At 38.1% G+C, this 20,111-nt stretch overlaps 1 protein-coding gene across 1 annotated transcript in view; it reads left to right on the top strand.

Moving 5' to 3' along the window:
* The first annotated feature begins 425 nt into the window (after positions 1–425).
* The window catches only part of hspa4a (heat shock protein 4a), a 29,983-nt gene continuing 10,297 nt past the window's right edge, over positions 426–20,111 (top strand). Inside the window, exons 1-11 of the mRNA XM_084386695.1 lie at positions 426–776; positions 2,355–2,412; positions 2,510–2,650; positions 4,039–4,161; positions 8,564–8,663; positions 9,552–9,685; positions 11,834–12,078; positions 12,213–12,289; positions 13,491–13,642; positions 16,176–16,282; positions 16,369–16,502. Coding sequence (XP_084242821.1) covers positions 670–776; positions 2,355–2,412; positions 2,510–2,650; positions 4,039–4,161; positions 8,564–8,663; positions 9,552–9,685; positions 11,834–12,078; positions 12,213–12,289; positions 13,491–13,642; positions 16,176–16,282; positions 16,369–16,502 — 1,378 coding nt within the window. The 5' untranslated portion in view covers positions 426–669. The remainder of the gene's footprint in view (positions 777–2,354; positions 2,413–2,509; positions 2,651–4,038; positions 4,162–8,563; positions 8,664–9,551; positions 9,686–11,833; positions 12,079–12,212; positions 12,290–13,490; positions 13,643–16,175; positions 16,283–16,368; positions 16,503–20,111) is intronic.

Below are 20,111 nucleotides of genomic sequence, written 5' to 3'. Positions count from 1 at the left end.
CAATTATTTTAGTTGTGTTATCTTTTTGGATGTATTGTTATATTTGAAATATATATATTTATATTTATTTTGTAATATATATATATATATATATATATTTTTTTTTTTTTTTTTTTTTTTTTCTCCTGTATTGTAAACCCAATTATTTTAGTTATGTTATCTTTTTGGATGTATTGTTATATTATTATATATATATATATATATATATATATATATATATATATATATATATATATATATATATATATATATATATATATATATCAGATATATTATTAGATATATCTATCGCTCTATTTCTATTTATTATTATTTATTTATTACAATTGTTATATTATTAGATATATCTATCGCTCTATCTATCCATCGATTGGTTGGATTTGTCGTCATGGTCACGTCATACAAGGAAAGCTCCAGAGCCATCTAGAACTCAAACTCTCGCGATAAAACCGTTGACTTCGGCGTGAACTCCGGCTTACCCATTACATTCAGCAGTCAGCCGGTCTGCATCAAGTCAGTCAATGGACACTCGAGAACTATGAAATCGCGTTAAACCTGAGTTTTATGAATTAAACCTCTCCGTGACTGTTATATATATATGTTTTAAAAGGACAGTTCTTGCTGGTATTGAGTGTTTTAGCTGGGCTGTGCTCGTGATTTCCAGTGAAGATGTCAGTTGTGGGATTTGACGTGGGCTTTCAGAGCTGTTATGTTGCCGTCGCTCGCGCCGGTGGAATAGAAACCGTAGCAAACGAGTACAGCGACCGATGCACACCGTAAGTCAAGCTTTTATTCTGCTTATACTCACTATACACTGTGTGTATTTCTCTTTGACATGTCACACCCCATTCACGCAATGACAACCAGATTAAGAAGCGTGGAACGTGACCGGAGCGTGTTTTCTTTCATTATGTCATTTCATTAGATCTAAATGATGGAAAACGAGTAAACCACATGCTCTTTGGCTTGATATTGACAGTTGATATTGTGACGATCTATTCTATATGTCAGACTAGTATGATACCGAAGTCTTTAGAGTATATTTGACTGTATTAGATGAGAGAGTGTAGTGATGAACGGTCTGTTAGCTGGAGATGCTACAGCGTGGCTCGCGCCGCTGCTGTGACGTCACGCCCGCAGGAACATTCTAGCACATTTAAGACCGCGCGGAAGAAACTGTCATTCTTTCCTTATTATCTCAGACTACATAACTATTTATTATACATTTCTGAAGGAATTGGTTCTGCCACTGAATAAAACAATTAAAATATATATATATATTTCCGACTTTTTTTCTCTGACATAAAGTCGTATTTGCGAGTTGTAAAGTCAGATTTGCGGGATATAAAGTAGAAACTAGAGCATAAAATCTAAAAAAAATTCTCCACTGATAGTCAATTGGGGTGTAACTTATCCATTCCACATAAAGAATATCTTTTACTTTACTTAAAATGATTAAATGCGCTCAAAAATCGACACTGTCGACCGATAGTGGATTTTACCGATAACTTGGTTGAACCGATATTCAACCAATAGTTTTTAAACTGGATACTACATGAAAACAAACATAACACATAAAATAGTGCTGAACTTTATTGAACTTCACAGTACAAAATGTACTGTCTTTTGAAATTTACAATATTAATCTCTATATTCATGTAGTGATTTAATATTGTAAATTTCATTTAAAAAGACGGGCTATATTAATGCCACAGAAAGACGAACGTTTGGCTGAAAAATGCATTAAAGCGACCAGCTGGATATAACCTAATGCAAATAGACGGAAACAAATATCAACCGTGACATTAAACATTCGGGTCAGGCTTGTGTGATTCTTTTTTTTTTCTTTTTTTCACACTGTTTTTTTAACCTCTTGACTTGAGGTACTACTAATGTTACTGTGGCAAACATGTTCTTTCTCTACTAATGCAGTATCTAATCAACAAATTAATTCCTTAACATTGATGTGAAACAAGTACAGTACTTGTCGTTCCAAACCCGTAAGACTTTCGCTCATCTTCAGAACACAAATGAAGAGATTTTGATGAAATTGTAGAGATTTCCGAACCACCCATAGACTGCAACGTTATTGCAACTTTCAAGGCCCAGAAAGGTAGTAAAGACATCGTGAAAAAAGTCCATGTGACTACAGTGGTTCAACCTTAATGTTATGAAGCCAGGATAATATTTTTTGTGTGCAAAAAAACTTTATTCCACAATCTCTTCTCTTCCACCTCATTCTCATATACTGCTGACGTAGTGTAAACGGTGCAGTGCTTCCTGGTTCTACGCCCCCCCTATGTTAGCATAGTAATTGCTAAGTAGTGTAATATCTGATGATGTGCTCTTTTCAGGTCATTTGTATCGTTCGGTCCTCGGAATCGCTCGATTGGGGCAGCCGCCAAAAGCCAGGTAAACATTTGTTTAGTTTGAATAAGCAGGATAACACATTGCATGGATGGATGGATGGATGGTAGTTGTAATTATAATTTCTGCTCTCACAAACAAGGTGGTCACAAACTGCAAGAACACTGTGCAGGGTTTTAAGCGATTCCATGGCAGGGCGTTCAGTGACCCTTTTGTCCAGATGGCAAAATCCGGCCTGGTCTTTGATCTCGCTCAGATGCCGACGGGAACCACCGGTATTAAGGTAAGACTAATGAAACCGCAGTGATAATGTCATCACACATTAGTGCTGCACGATTAATCGTATCGCAATCGCGCTGTCAAGCCTACACGATTATATGACGCAAAATGCTGCGATTTTATATTAAATAAACAAAGTAGCGCTGTTAACGCAATTAACGCAGCATCTGTTAATTTTTGGCATCCTTTGGCAAGTGTTACATGATCCCGCTCTTATTCATGCAAATGCTTTTAAACCATTCATGCGCGATAAGACAAAAAAGAACGCGCTGTCAGTGAATGTCCTCCTGACACACACACACACACACACACACGACCCACAGATAGACACGCGCCAGTATCAAGTTCTTTCGTGGTAGAACGAACCTGTGAATGTCCCGACTGTGACACACAGAAAGACTCGCGCTAATATCGTGCGTGCGCACAAAACAGCCCAGAATACAGTTCTCTTTCGAGCTTGAACGAACAATAACACACACAATTATGCCAACATGTCTTTTTGTCGAGTATCTTCATAACATAAGAGCAGTCTTATGATGAACGTGAAGAGCTGTGACTCGTGAGAGAATGAGGCACGTGTGAGATCCGCGTCTCTGACAGCAGTGGCTGCTCTTAAAGGGACAGTACACAGTAGCCACTAATTATATCTGTCGCTAAAGTTAATCAAAGAACAAAGGGAACAGAGAAAAACACTCACTGCTCTCGACTAAAGAACCTTTTTCTTTAGGCAGATTATCACTAATCTGTGTGTGCATTTATTTTCCTTGAGAACCAAGCAAGTCGACTCATGAAACCATTTGTTTATTATATCGCAATCGCAATATTCACCTCTATTATCGCAATATGACATTTTCCCCAAATTGTGCAGCCCTATCACACATCGAGATTAGGGGTGCGCGATATATCGGCCACCATATCGGTATCGGCCCATATATGTTCAGTTTTAATGTTATCGTTATCGGCCTGATAAGAAAATTTGGCCGATATATTAAAGCCGATAAATTATGTATTTAACTTTAGATACACACTGTGTTCAACATGATGGTTTTGAATTGCTTGACATATGATTGTAATCACTTCAAAAAAGGAATATAGGTAAGTTCAGCTCAACATGTCTGTCATATAAGCTTTCATAAAATTATAATGAGAACATCGTTATAATTGTGTGTTTGGGACATGGATTTTAATGTCGAGACTTTTGTTTCTGTAATCAGGCTCTCAAAAGTATATAAAAAATTGGATTTAGATTTATCGGCCAATATATCGGTTATCGGTATCGGACAAAATGTTCATATCGGTGCATCCCTAATCAAGCTGTAATGGTGAAGCATGTTTTAAAAGCTGCTTTAGATGTCAGTGTGTGACAGTGCTTCATGCTGTCCGTCTCCACAGGTCATGTATATGGAGGAGGAGAAGGTGTTCGGCATTGAACAGGTCACTGCCATGCTGCTGGCCAAGCTGAAGGAGACCGCTGAAGCCGCACTCAAAAAACCCGTGGCAGACTGTGTCATCTCTGTACGTATATTCTCTTTTACATGCCTATTTCTAAATATACCTAAAATATAGTTCACTGGAATTGCATTACCACTTATTGTGCTCACTGTACTGCTACTGTCCGTTTACATTGGTATAGCCCTATGCAGAATAGGGCTGCACACTTAATCACACTGAAACCGCACGCGATTTGGCAAAGGCTGCGATTATTTTATGTGCAGCTTGTCAGTGAAGCACAGCTCTGTGATCAGCAGTAAATGCTGCTCCATCTGAGGGCGTCACACACACGCCACATATCCATCTGAACACCAGAGTCTCACACACACACATAAACACACACACACACACCTTATTCTGTGTAAGAAGCACATAATCTCCCAGAAGGAGGAGCTCAGCTGTCGTTATGAAGTGAGTTTGGCGTAAAAGCATGTTATTAAATGTTGTCTTTTGTTGGACAAGAGGTTCATAAATGCTTCTCATGTTTGGAAAGATGTTTGACGCGTGTTGCTTTTTCAAATGCACGTCATAAGAGACTCAAACTCGCAGTGCTTTCAGATGGAGCAGCGTTTACTACTGATTAGGGATGCACGATATATCGAGCACATATCGATATCGGCCGATAAATGGTCTCTTTTTATATTATCGTTATCGATCCGATTAGAAAATCAGGCCGATATATCAAAGCCGATGTGTAATAGATTATATCCTTCAGTTGAGAGATGCACGCTGTTCGCCATGATGGTTTTGGATGATTGGAATCACTTCGAAAAGGAAGATGCAGTGCAACATGTGCCGCACAAATCTGTCACATAGGCTTCATAACATTATAATAAAGAACACGCCTGTAAAATAATTGTTGTTCGCCGGTCTATGGAGTTAAGCCTTCATGACAAGCACAGTCAAGTTCGCTTGAGCATTCACAGCATTTGGTGCCATTGTAAGTTGTAATATGTTTATTTTGTGTGATTAATCTAGTATAGGATGCGTTTGGTTGAGTTAATGAACGATGCAGTAAAGCACTTCATTGTACCGGTGATCATCTTTAGCTTTAGCGCGCGCAGCTCAAACAGCAATGCACATTAATGTCTATAATTGGGAGGGACTGTCATATACATGCCGTTATAGTGAGAACACTATTGTAATAAAACGTTGTGAATTCTCTGGGTTTAGTCACCGTGTTTCAGCGCGTTGTTGTGGGAATAGCGCATCCAGAACAGGGATCACACGTTCTGACCAGCACAGTCAAGTTCGCTTGTGCATTCATGTCATTTTGTGCAGACATCGTAGGTTAAACAACCCGCTAGAAAGTTTCCCGGTCAAACAGCAATGCAAAACATTAGAAGCTATGATTGGGACTGTCATATCATTATAATTGTATACACTATTGTAATAAAAAGTTTAGTTGCATTCTTCAGCAACCGTTGAGTTCATTAAAGCGTAACTCTCGCCAAAATTGAACCTAGGCTCTTTTTGTTAATCTTACCGAGTCAAACTTTCGTGTAAAAGCATAATTATAATGGAAACGCCACTTAACCTGTTAAGTGTCACACACACACACACACCCCCCCCCCCCCCCTCTTTTTTTGAGTAGACATGAAAATGCACATTTCGAACTTAAATGGTTGTAATTAAAGAATGCTTTGGAGTATAGACGTACAATTGGTCTTGTTTTAAAGAAGACATTGGGCAGATTTTTGTAGAAGTGAAATAAATTAATAAAGTGAAACAGAAAAAAAGTTATAGAAGTTTGAGTTTATGGAAATGTACAATGTAAAAAATGTAATTATTCATATTTTATATCAAATGTATATTTTTAAAACCTGGGCGACTCTAAAACTGCAAAAAAAATCTAAGTAAAAAATCTGAACAAGTTGTGTTTCAAAATTTAGGTTGATATCTCAAAAAATGAGCTTTCAGTAAGATTTTGTTTGGGCGCAGTACCGAACTTTTTCACTAGGTGACAACCAGACTCCATCACTGCCCATATAAAGGCGCCTCCATTTCCATATGTGGTTTGAGTGATCTGAACCATTATTTCCACAATTTTCATACAATTTATGAAGTAGACATTCTATTCAGAAGTAATATGGGAAGTTTGGCAGATTTTGATATGAATTCAACCTCTAATAAACACATAAAAGAACACGTATGTGCGCTATAGCTCGCTGCCACATCACAAATGGTGAATCTGTTATTTTTTTCTTTATATTTAAAACATTTTCAGACCCTTTTTTCTAAAATATTTGAATGGATGGTATCTCCATTCTCTCCATAACTCTTGGCATGAAAACAAACTGAGGTTTTTACCATTCTTTCATGATTTTTCATGTTCATTGCTATTTCAAAATAAAGGTCTGAACACGCCTTAGGAATATGAAAATATTCTTGTTGCAAACTGATAAATTATGGCTCCTCTGTAATTTATTTAGAAAATCAGTCACCAAATATGAAAACTAGAGATTGTAAGCTTTCAAATGATATATAGTTTTACAAGATTAGTTTAGGTTTAGTATAGGATATTACTGTTTTAAAATATGTAATGGCTTTGGGCCCACCAAAGTGCCCGTGACACTTAAGAGGTTAAGTTTGACTGTATTTTAGTTTTAGGTTAATTGCCTTGTGAATGGGGCACGACTATGATAGCACATAGCTCTACACATGAACTCCAGCACTGAGAACATTGTGTGTGTACACAGAAAGAAAGGTTTTGTACGACTCACTTTATCAGTTAGTGTTTCCGGTGGCTGGAATTGTGTCAGTCAAAAGTAGTCGATCTCCGAATGCAACGTGCGGCCCTAATATACTGTATGTGCACGATTGCAGTTGGACCCAAAATACCCAAAGTAATCGTATGGTATCTGTTTCATACACCTAACCACAGTGAAAGTGCGCAAACTGGGTTAACTGGAGGTTTTCTGAAACCCCTGTACTATTGGCAGATTTTGAAACTCTTATGACAAACGTCACTTCGCCTCACATGGGTGTTTTTAGTAGGGATGTCCCGATCCGATCCACGGCATCGGTATCGTGGCGATACTGGCCCAGAACGCTAGATCGGATATCGAAGGGGAGAAAAAAATGTATCCGATACCTATGGTCCGATACCTATTAGGGGTGGAACGGTACGTGTATTCGTATTGAACGTACGTTCGGTACGTGCGTCACGGTTCGGTGCATGGATTTACACGGAGAATACACGGTATAAAAATAAATAAAACTCGCGTGCACATTAATTAATGTAATGCGGAACTGCTGTTAGATACACGCATAGACATATGCGGGTTCTTTAGGGACACCTAATCTGTAGCCCCGCCTTAGCTCTGAACGCGCGAATTTGACGCTCTATTCGCGTTTGGTGTGAACGCAGCAAGATGAACAGGCTGCGGTGTCAAGATTGCAATGCTGGAGTGTGTGTGTGTGTGTGTGTGTCTGTCAGAGAGAGAGAGAGAGAGAGAGAGGCACAGGCGCGATCGAACAGTGGAAACATAAAAACATACTCATACGTCATTTTGTTCATACAGAACATCATTAAAAGTGCAAAAAGTGTTTAGCCTACTTATATTTGTGTAAAACACAACATTGTGCTTTTGTCAAACTGTAAATTCTTGTCAAACTGTAACCTACAACTGTCACCCAACCAAAATCTCACACACACACACACACACACACACACACACGTACACGCTGTTTAAAAGCAAAAATTATCTCATCTTTTGGACATTCATCATTGCATTGGTTTTCATTTCTTGTCCTAAAACAGAGCACTAATCTGTTTATTTTGAAGTTACACATTCTACATTGATTAAAAAAGAAAATCAAATGTGTTTTTAATGGTAGTATTATTTTATACAGAAATAAATTATTTATAATTCAGATGAGAATAACGTTAAAGTTAATTAACATTTTAAGGAAACAAATATATTGATTTGAAATATAGCTAATTATTTTTAAATTCATTCAGGTACAATTACCAAACATATCTCAAGGTCTTGAATAAAGGCTGGCAGTCTTTCATTATCAGCTGTGGTTGTGGACTATATACTGGTAGTATTTGTTCTCCATTTGAGTGAGATGTTTTTATGTGGCTAATTGAGCAAAGTGCTTCCATATATTTTATTATTAGTAGTATTAGTTCAAGAATAAAATAAAAATATCATATTGATATCGGTATCGGCAAATAGCCAAAGCTGCGGCATCGGTATCGTATCGGAAGTGAAAAAGTGGTATCGGGACATCCCTAGTTTTTAGCCTCTGATTTGACTGAAAGTTGAGTCAGTTTTTCTGATTCTTGCTCTGATCCATTCTCAAACTCTCGCCCCAGTAACACTTCTCATGTTATTTTCAGAATATTGCATTGTTTTACGTGTTTGTGTGTGTGTGTGTGTGTGTGTAATGTGAATGTTTTCCCCATGCCCTTACACAGGTCCCCAGCTTCTTTACTGATGCCGAGAGAAGATCAGTCATTGATGCCGCGCAGATCGCAGGCCTTAACTGTCTCAGACTCATGAACGACACTACAGCAGGTAAAATACTCCTGATGGATTCAGTTCACCCCAAAATGAACCGCCTGTCATTGCTTTCTCCCCTTCCGATTACGCCTGACCTACATAATGGATGGTACATTAGCTGTGTTTCCGTCCAAAGCTGCGAAAATTTAACTTATTGGAATATTGCATAAAACATTTGCGAATGAAGCAGTGAGTCAAAGAACAAAATCATCACTTCCTGATAAACTAGCGTTAAATATCACTAAGAAAAGTAGGAGAAGCCTCTGAATATGATCACTTTGTATATAATAAAGTCTCAGAAGGCGTTTTTTGATGCGCATAGAGGAATCTATTCGGTAAATGTGTTTCCATCGTAGTTCATGCACATGTTTTGTTATCAGATAAAAACAATTATCTGACCCAAACGAGCACACAAGGTTTTTTTTATGCACAATTTTAGATTTTAGACGAATTTTGCCGTTTCCAACCAGCAGTTTTTTTATGCGATATCCCCAAAATGCGCATTAAAATAAGTGGATGGAAACATACCTATTGTCAGGCCCCCAAAAGGTAAAAATAAGCACATTTCAGTGTTTCCTCATCCTCATACGGCTTCAGAAGTCTGGGAATTTGGTGTATAATAGTTTCGTTTAAGGAACAAACCCAAATAAGTCTTGCCCTCCACTGTAGCTCTCGAATGCTTCGTCGTCTTTACATTCAAAACACTTAAATGATGAGAGCGAACTGTGATTGTCCTCAGCCTAGTTGGTACAACACAAGCGAGGGTTAGTAAATTAGGTGAATCGTCAAGAGAGACAGTAATGAGTCTAGGATAAAAGTAATGTTCGTTCTAACAGTTTGGTACTGCGTTCATGTGTTGTTGTTATAGTACTACTTATATTGCATGTGTTCCTGTCATCATAGTTGCACTGGCATATGGGATCTACAAACAGGACCTGCCTGCTCCTGAGGAAAAGCCCAGGACTGTGGTGTTTGTGGATGTTGGTCATGCTAGTTACCAGGTCTCTGCGTGTGCCTTTAACAAGGGGAAGTTGAAGGTACGTTGTTGTTGTTGTTTTTTTGTCCACATACATTATAATACACATTTTAGTGTTAATTCTTAACTGATCACAGCATGGTTATCTTCAACCTAAGGGTGTGTTCACTATTGGCAGGTTTGGTTCGATTAAAACACACTTACGTGCACGCCAATGCGCTGATTACTACCAACAATCAGTTGATTGAAATAACCCGAGTTACTGCTTTACATGCAAATGAATAACCTGGCAATGCAAGTACCCACGTTTACTAGCTGTATTAAACAGATTCCCTATTGCATCCATCATGTATTTCACTCTGTTTATTATGCGAGTTGTGATGTTAAATAAAGCATTAAAAACCCCTGAGTTTTTCACAATGTCAGCGGGAAACTTGCGCACTCATTCTCCTCTCGTGTTTGAAGTTTCTTCAACTGTACGAGCTGAGAACACATTTAATATTCCCCAAGTTTGGGATGTTTTTCCTGTGTGGCTGAAATCTGCCGTATAAGGACGCTTTTCCGTCACGCATCACTTCAATAAGCCGACAGAACGCATGTTAATATGTTTACATGTCAAGAGAAATCGGGGTAATGGGTAAAAATCTAACTGTGTCAATCGGTTTATGCTTAAGCTTTTATGGCGATTAAGGAGACTGATTTAACGCGTTTACTAGGGGTGTAACGATTAGGGTGGTCCTTATTTTTAAAGTCTCCAATTGTCATGCTCTTAACCCTTCAAATTGTTCCTTTATATAAGAAAATACAGCATGCCAATTTGTATGGCAGTAACATAATAATTACTGGCAGCTCAATAGCTTTAAACTTTCTGAGATTTTGATGATTTTCGTAAAAAACGATCATCTGCATTGGTATTGTACCTGGCTAGTAAAATTCCCAAAAAATCTCCACATATTCCATATGCTCCATATATTCCTAAATATGTATTTTAGATGCATATCTCAGTTTACTTATTGTAGAAACTAAATCCAAATTAATCCATCCATGACCTGGTTTAGCAGATTTACCTTTCCTGGTGGAATCAATACATATTTCTATTGATCATCATCTTGGTTATTGTTTGGGTTTAGAGCACATTTTTTGGTTAAAAAAAATTACATTACGTTCCTTGAAATTGACCCGGAACTTTGGCCGAATCAAGCAGATTATCAGGAGGCACAGGCAACCATACATGCAATGATCACGCCGAGAGAGGAGTGGCTCTGATTCAAGAATACAGTGGCTATCTCACACACTCTGAAGAACAACTGCAGTTTCTCCTTCATGTGGTGGAAGATCACCGACGGATCTATCCAGACTGCAGAAAGTCAACACTGGCTGCTGAGCATCAGAAATGAGGGATTGTTGAAAACTTTGTGCTTTTTTTTAGATTGTTGTCATGTCAGTGTTGCTCTGATTTCAATAAAATGTAGTTCATTTGCAGCAACTTTTAATATTACTTGCATATCACAATAACGCCGCACAGCTTAACATGGGCAATCTTCCACATGATTGAGCTACCTCTAAATATCATTTTTGTTGTCAACATTTTTGCATATTTCCAATTTTGAAGTTAAAAGGAACAGTTTAAGAGGTTAAGACACTAACATTTTGCACCAAAAAAAAAGACTTGATAAGGACCACCCTAGTAACGATACACGTACTCGTATTGAATCGTTCGGTATGAGGGTTTCGGTTTCGGTTCGGTACACATTTTCAAACCGAACGGTTCGTTGGACCATTTTTCCTGCCGACCAAAATTTCGTTATTTCAAATGTAGGCGGGTCGCACAACATTGTCCAACATCAAGCGGCAAACGTAAGGTATGCGGAACGAACGGACCGTTTATCAGTTTGGACCAAAGCAGCGCGAGCCGATCTTGATCAAGCGACACTGTTACTACACAGCGCTAAGAGATCCAGTAAAGAAGTCATTTTAATTCTCCACTTAAGTAATAACATTGCTGCGAGATCTAGTGACAAACATTCACATTTCTCCGTTATTAACGGATCAAACAAACAAGATCATGATCTTTTAACGATTAATCGTGCAGCTCTAATGTCTTGCTGTGTTTTGTCTGTAGTGCCATGACTATTGCATTTTTAAAGCTGCAGTCCGTAACTTTTTTCCTAATTGTTTTGTTTGTCCCTTTATTGGCTGCTTAATGCAGGTTCTGGGTTCTGCGTGTGACCCTGAGCTGGGAGGTAAAGACTTCGATGAGGTGCTGGTCAAATACTTCTGTGAGGAGTTTGCTCAGAAGTACAAGCTGGACGTGCGATCGAAGCCCCGCGCTCTGGTGCGACTCTACCAGGAGTGCGAGAAACTCAAGAAGCTCATGAGCGCCAACTCCTCCGACCTGCCGCTCAACATCGAATGCTTCATGAATGACATCGATGTCAGCAGCAAACTCAACAGGTTAGCATCCAGGAGCTAAATCGGGCGCTCGATGTCAGCGGAGTAAATTAGAAACTGAGCAGGGAAGGGGAAATGAGAGGTTACTTTGTTAAAATACCAGGTCTAATAATATCCTGATGACTCTTCTGTTCCAGAGCCAAGTTTGAGGAGCTGTGTGCAGGGCTGTTGGCCCGGGTGGAGAATCCTCTGCGCAGCATCATGGAACAAACCAGTGAGTACACACGCTTTTCCCGGGGCTTTCCCGCTCGCCACAGAGCCATGGAACCGTAGACTGGGGAAAAAGATGGACGACGCACCTTCACTCTCTTCCATTGGGGAAAAGTGAAGCCGCCAAAGTCCCGATATGGCGCTGACGTCTGTATCAGTGAGCGTAAAGTGGAGCCGCGATATCAAGGTCCCGCCCTCACTCTCGCAGAAACGGTTTACTGCTGAACAACTCATTACGTCGTGTGAAATAAACAGTTATGGAAATGTAGAAATTAAAGCTCCGATCTCCTCCCGAAAATCCCCAAAAATGTCCGTTGGCGCCTCAGTGACTATACTTCATTTAGAGAAGCTGTCAATCACAGCTGTCAATCATGACGTTACACTCCGTTTTTATAGCATCAAATAACTAACTAAGACCAAACTTAAAAAAAACGAACACTTAAACTTAAATCAGCGTGATTAAACTACCTAAAATGACAGAAAATGAAAAGTGTAATTTGATTAGTTTGCCTCACGTCCATTACATTACATGGAGAGGGCAGGGTTTATGAGCTATACTGGGACCAGCCACCAGGGGGCGATCGAGACACTTTGGCTTCACTCTACAGCACTATTGCGGCACGCTTGGGTAACGGTGGGCGATATGGCAAAAATATATCTCAGTTTTTTTTTTTTCAGGAGATTCACGATTTTATCACGATTCTTTTTGCATGTTGGTTTTACTATTTTCCAAGTAACTGGGCATTACGGCCAAACTAATGTCCCTATTTTAAGAACAAAGCCTTACAAGGTAACAAAATATAAAAAGAATGGCAGACATTTAGGCCATTTTAAAAACAAATATTAAAATAAAACTACATAGACTTTACTGTATAAATTATACATTATATTTATTAAAGTTCAGTCAAGAGCAGTGAGTGATTTTTCTCTTTGTTTTTTGTGTTTTATTAATTTTAAAGGGATAGTTTCCCCAAAAATGTCATCATTTACTCTCTCAAGTTATTTTAAACCTGAATAAGTTTCTTTCTTCTGTTGAAAATAAGTTATTTTGACCCTTTGACAGAGCTGCAAGTGAGAGAATACACTGTAGATACTACGATATTTCTTCAAAAGCAGATCGTGGAGACATTTTAATCGCACACGATCATGAAAACGTGATGTCGCACACGTCTACTGGAACGTTGTTTTTTTCCTCCCACAACCAGGGCTGAAGAAAGAGGACATCTATGCGGTGGAGATCGTCGGCGGCGCCTCCAGGATTCCAGCCATCAAAGACAAAATCAGCAAGTTTTTCGGAAAGGAGCTGAGCATGACGCTGAATGCGGACGAGGCCGTGGCCAGAGGGTGTGCACTGCAGGTTAGTGCGTCACTCGTTTCATCAGCCGCTGTGTCACTCGTCTGTTTCTCCATGGCAGTGGTTACACAAAGAAAATGCTGAGTTTTGCCATTCAGCCGTGCATGTAGTTCTAACAGGCAAAATGCCACTTCTAATGTAAAAACTGGAGAATGATAGTGCCATAAAAGGTCCAACAGGATAAGAAATCCACTTTTACGCTCCGTTTCTGTTAAAATGACAAATAAATGCATACTCAGAGAGCGCTTCACAAGATATGTTTGATTATACCATCTGGATGCTCAGAATTGATCGGGTGAATGCACGTTTTACACAGCTTAATGTACAGGTGGTTTAAACGTCGTTCTAAACTGCCGCTGGATTACACACACACACACACACACAGACAGTAGCGCAGATATATATTGTAAACTCAGTTCTGTGATTTTATCAATAAAATCGCTTAGAAACTGAAAAATTAAAGCATATATTTCTCAGTAACTAAAACACACAGCTTCACTATTGGTAGAGAGACACTGCCAGGTGCAGTTCATACGTGATCGCTCTCTAACACACTAATGCATTCATGTAAATGTAATATTTACTGTGCTACTTCATCTATAAAGTTATATTTCTCACAGAAATCTGATAAAAATACAAAAGAACTGATACAAATAAGCTGTTATGTAGGAGCAATAGCCTTGTGTCATGTGTGTCAGTGACTAGTCGACATCGACTCTACTTCAATCACGTCGACTTTAAAAAATATGAAGTCATTCAACCCCTTATATATATATATATATATATATATATATGAGATACCACCAAATCAACTTATGTTGGTAAAATGGCACAGCTTTTTAAATATCTGAACATCTGAACATGAATATCAAGCATTATATTATGATAATCAAGCACTATTTATTGATAGACCTTTAGTCATTGGAGCTAAAACTTGGTAACATGTATGAATGCATATTTGTCATTTTAGCTGAACTGAGGACTGGTGGTGTTGCTTAAGATATTGTTGGTCAATCAGTGTTTCTGTAAAAAAAAAAAAAAAAACTAGATAATAGTAATTATTATAAAAAGATAATAAAACTATTAATAACAATATGAACCGCACTACGGATTGATGAGCTGCTGGGTTCATGAATGTTCATCACTTTATAAGCGTTCGCTCGAACTGCTGAATTTGCTGAGATCAAAACCGGGACGGTAATGGATGAGCGCCAGCCAATGAGATTTGCGCATTAGTTCCTCCCACTACCGGAGAAACCGGCATATCTTCGGCTTTGCTCTTAAAAGATGAGTAATTCCAGAGCAACTGCTGTTTTGACGGGAAAATACAACAAAGAATATCGTTTACATGTAGCGTTTTGTAAAAGTGATGTTTTTCAAATTGCTTTGGACCATTGACACATTTTTCTGGTTATAATATTATAAATGTTAGGGCTGGGTAAAAAAATATAGATTTCTCGATTTTAATCGATTCTCATTTTTACGAACCGATATCGATTCTTAAATCCCGAGGATCGATTAGTCATCCTGTGTTCAGTTGATGAATGAATGTCACACTGTAGCGCATCCCATCCAATCAATCACAATAATCTTTGTGCTTTGTTGTTATTGATATGAAACAAAGTCTCAGATTTCAAATTACGTCCATTTTCTTACGAAATTCAAAAACATAATTACCGTTTTGTCGCAGTGGCGTGAGATCGCTCTGGCTCAGCTCAAGAGAAGCACATGATCTTCTCTTCCGCCTTAATAACAGCAGAACAGCGCGAAATAAACATGAATGAGCTTCTTAAAGTGTGTTAAAAGGTAGAGTACAACTTATCGAAGTCCGTATCATGTGACATGGAGTCGCTCAATCTGTTTCAACCGTGGAAAGACGTCAGTAAACAATGTCATGTGACGTCACATTTACCTCAGAAAAACCATATCCAGTGGCCATAAACTCGTCAGTCAGCTAGACAAATGAACTCTAGAGAGGAGCATTCTGCTAAATATATGCACCATATTACATATTCATTATCATTTTTAATGTTCTTCAATATTTAATGCATGTTTGAATAAATCTGGAAAGTTTTTATGACAGCCACCATTAAAATTTTTTGATAATTTCATATAACTTTATTATTATCAAATAAATAAGTGTATTTTAAGTGTTTGTATACAAATCAGTTCATTTTTACCTTCAATATTACAGTAGGCTAATGAAGCCTATAGGCTACCACTGACTCCCATAGTTTACAATAATTTTTTTTCCCTTTTTTTTCCAGTTTTCCTTGAGAAAATGTGCCATGTATTGGTACCTGATATCCAAAATAATCAATATTGAATCGAAATCGAATCGATCGTAAGCTTGTGAATCGAAATCGAATCGAATTGTGAAATCTGTGTCAATACCCAGCCCTAATAAATGTTATTCTTATGACTTGTTATGCTAGCGTTATCTTGTGTAGTTTATTCCCCTATCCACTTCTCATGATGTCATCCTGCAGTGTTTCCCAGAGATTCAAACTAACTTGATTGTTTTGTTTTTCCTCAGTGTGCGATCCTGTCGCCCGCCTTTAAAGTGCGTGAGTTTTCCATCACAGACGTGGTGCCGTACCCCATCTCTCTGAAGTGGACCTCAGCCGCTGATGAAGGAGTCAGGTGCGTTCTTGGCTCTCTGCGTGACATGATTCACTCATTAAAGGGTTAGTTCACCATTGTGATAGTCATGCTGTCTCGCACTGCAGTGATTGCGAAGTGTTCCCGAAGAACCACGCCGCACCGTTCTCTAAAGTGCTGAGTTTCTACCGGAGGGAGCCCTTCGCTTTGGAGGCCTACTACAACAATCCTAAAGAGTTGCCGTATCCCGATCCCACCATAGGTATGTTGGGAATGCTCTTTGCTTTGCTTAACTGGATTTTAGCACAGTAACACTTCAGTAAATGCATTACAGTAGTCCACACATATCCCTAACCATTTTACATTAATGAAGTGTCAAAATGACAAACAAATGGGTTTATTGCACTGTACGTGCAGAACAGGACTGTAAAAAATGGTTCTTCATTCACATGGCGGCTCTTAATGCTTGTTCACACTAAGGGCGACAATTATAATGATACTGATGAAGTTTTAAAAATCGTTCGACGTTTAAAACGGTTTGCAAAATCCACGGCACAATCAGAATCTGACATGTGCATTTAAAGCGGCAGACGTTAAAACTGCTTATAATAACCAGAAACTGACAAGTTGGTGTGGACGCTAATGTAGTTATCGTTATAGTTGTCTTTATAGTTATCATTCTTGTTGTGAACGGACCTTGAACCCTAATATAACTTCAATGTAGCATTTATAAAAGTCATCATGAAAGCAGAAAAGGTTTGTTGTACATGTTCCTGGTCTTTCTTTGACCAATTACTTGGAGCATGTTCAGGGTGGCCGCGGGTCCTTAAAAAGTCTTAAAATGTCTTAAATAAAGTTTTCCTAATAAAAGGCCTTAAAAAGTATTAAAATGTCTTAAATTCAGATTCGATAGGTCTTAAATATTTCTGGTCACGTTACCGCTAAAATTTCTCCAGTCTGACGCACCTAATGTCCGTCAAATAACCAGTGAAGCATCGAATCGCGAGAATGATTCAGATTTTATTACATAAACAGATATTGATAATGATAATGTAGGCTTTTTCTGGTAACGCCGTTTCGTTGTTTCAAATGTAGGCGCGTTGCGCGTGGCAAGCGCGCTCATAATCTAAGAGACGCCGGCGCGACCACAACATTGCCCAACATCAAATGGCAAACGTAAAATGCAAGCGGAACGAAACTGCTCGTTATTGTGTGGTTGAAGGACCGTTTATCAGTTTGGACCAATGCAGCGCGAGCCGATCGTGATCATGCGACACTGTTACTACACAGCGCTAATAAGAGATACAGTAAAGAAAGCATTTGAATTCGCCACAGAACTGACAGAAGTAATAACATCGCTGCGAGATCTAGTGAGAAGCATTCATATTTCTCCGTTATTAACGGATCAAACAGCGCTGACATGGAAACCTGGAAGAAACATTGTGCCATGAATGAACTATCAGTGTCCACAGATCAGCAACATTCACCATGGATTTACTGTAGTAACACTAACTGCAACCATGTACGTTTGGCAGGAATAGTAGGCTATAATGCCTTCAAGTAACACGTCGGTTTTATTTTGACATTATGAATACAATTGCTGCCCTCAAATGTTAATCTGAACTAAAATAAACCTTTGTTTATAACTACTACAATATGACATTTCATTTTTTCCAAGGAGCTGCTTTGTTTTATATGCTCCTAAGATTGAAGTCTTCAATTATAGCTCTAGAATTACTCAAAGTAAAAAAAATATCATATTTTATGATGTTAGTTTTAATATAAAAAAGAATAAAACATTTAAATCAAGGACATTTCTCTGGCATTTATTTCTTTATGCTGTATCAAAAACGTACCGAACCGAACCGAACCATGACACAAGTGTATCGTATCGAACTGAACCGTGAATTTTGTGAACCGTTACACCCATAATATATACTTATGTAATATAATTTGTATTTCCATCACAGGTTTGGTATTAAATTTCATTCAAAGTGGCATTAAAAAGGTCTTAAAAAGTCTTAAATTTAACTTGTTCATATCTGTAGACACCCTGATGTTATTCCACAGAAAAAAAATGTCTTCGTACTAAAATGTTAATTTATTATAATTATTTTAGTCTCCAAAAATACTTTTCTTTACAGCTGACCCCGCTAATGCTATTGGTTTTTAGCCAATAATTGATTGCGTTATTTAATGCTGATTATTGTTAAAGTACACTGTAAAAAAAAAAAATCTTTAAAACTTAAAGTCTGATTTCAGTCTTTCTACTTTAAAAGTTCACGTTTCATTCAATATATTACTTTGTTTCTGTGTAATTATTTGTGAAATTGACTAGCAAAATGGCCTGCGAAGACTTTTATGGACGGGTTAAACTGATATTCATGATTATTTTGCTCAAACTGGTGACGCTTTACAAAAAGGTCCCATTAGTTAATGTTAGTTAACGCATTTACTAACTGTAACAATGAGCAATACATTTGATACAGTATTTATTGATACATATCTTTGTTAACTTCAGTTAATAAGAGTAAAAAAATGTTTTTTAAATAACATTAACATGTTTAACTTTTGATTTTAATAAAGTATTAGTTATGTTGAAATTAATATTTGCTAATATTAATAAATGCTTTAGAAGTATTTTTCAGTCATTCATAACTAATGCAGTTAACAAATGGAACCTTATTGTAAAGCGTCACCCTCAAATTATAATCGTGATTATTAATCACGATTGTCCTCATTTGATCAATTTCATTTGAATATTTCAACATAATTATTACACTTTCACATAAGCAGGAAAACATCAACTCTTACGCAGTTTATTTGACCTCATCTAGTTTGCTGATTTATTATATTTATCTTTTTTATATATATATATATACACTCACCTAAAGGATTATTAGGAACACCTGTTCAATTTCTCATTAATGCAATTATCTCATCAACCAATCACATGGCAGTTGCTTCAATGCATTTAGGGGTGTGGTCCTGGTCAAGACAATCTCCTGAACTCCAAACTGAATGTCAGAATGGGAAAGAAAGGTGATTTAAGCAATTTTAAGCATGGCATGGTTGTTGGTGCCAGACGGGCCGGTCTGAGTATTTCACAATCTGCTCAGTTACTGGGATTTTCACGCACAACCATTTCTAGGGTTTAAAAGAATGGTGTGAAAAGTTGGGCTGTTGGTGAATGTAAAAGGTCTGCAAAGTTTTAAGATCAAAGAGCAGGATAAATAAAATGTATTGTCTCCTAAAAGAAATAATTAATTCTTAACTCCCCAAACAAGTTGTCAGCAATGTCAGTCTCACTTCTTGTTACAAACCTACGTAACAATGAAACCAATTTGCATAATGCCAGCCTATGGTCTTCATTGGCTGCCCGTGAACAACCTCTACTTTGCCCCGCCCTTAAACACTGTAGTTGTAGCTGAGACTGGAAGAGGCGCTACGAAAGCAAACTTGCTCCACTTTGAACTTCAAAAGGATGAGGACTTGCGCTGGAATTGATACGGTAAAACTGACGCCATCGTTACTGTTCGTGTCACTGTGTATTAGTGCTAAGCCTCCGAAGCTGAAATTCAGATATGGTAAGAGGCATTTTGTTTCCGACGCATGCTGTAAGCGGTCATCTGACCAATCACAACAGACTGGACCATCTGACCAATCAGAGCAGAGTAGACCAATCACATCAGACTGGGTCATCTGACCAATCAGAGCAGAGTAGACCAATCACATCAGACTGGGCCATCTGACCAATCAGAGCAGAGTAGACCAATCACAACAGACTGGGTCATCTGACCAATCAGAGCTGAGTAGACCAATCACAACAGACTGGGTCATCTGACCGATCAGAGCAGAGTAGACCAATCAC

The sequence above is a fragment of the Rutilus rutilus genome (genome assembly GCF_951802725.1).
Source record: "Rutilus rutilus genome assembly, chromosome: 18".
In the NCBI taxonomy this organism is placed as follows: Eukaryota; Metazoa; Chordata; class Actinopteri; order Cypriniformes; family Leuciscidae; genus Rutilus; species Rutilus rutilus.
Note: the sequence above shows the minus strand (reverse complement) of the source record. Positions and strands in the feature narration are given on the sequence as shown.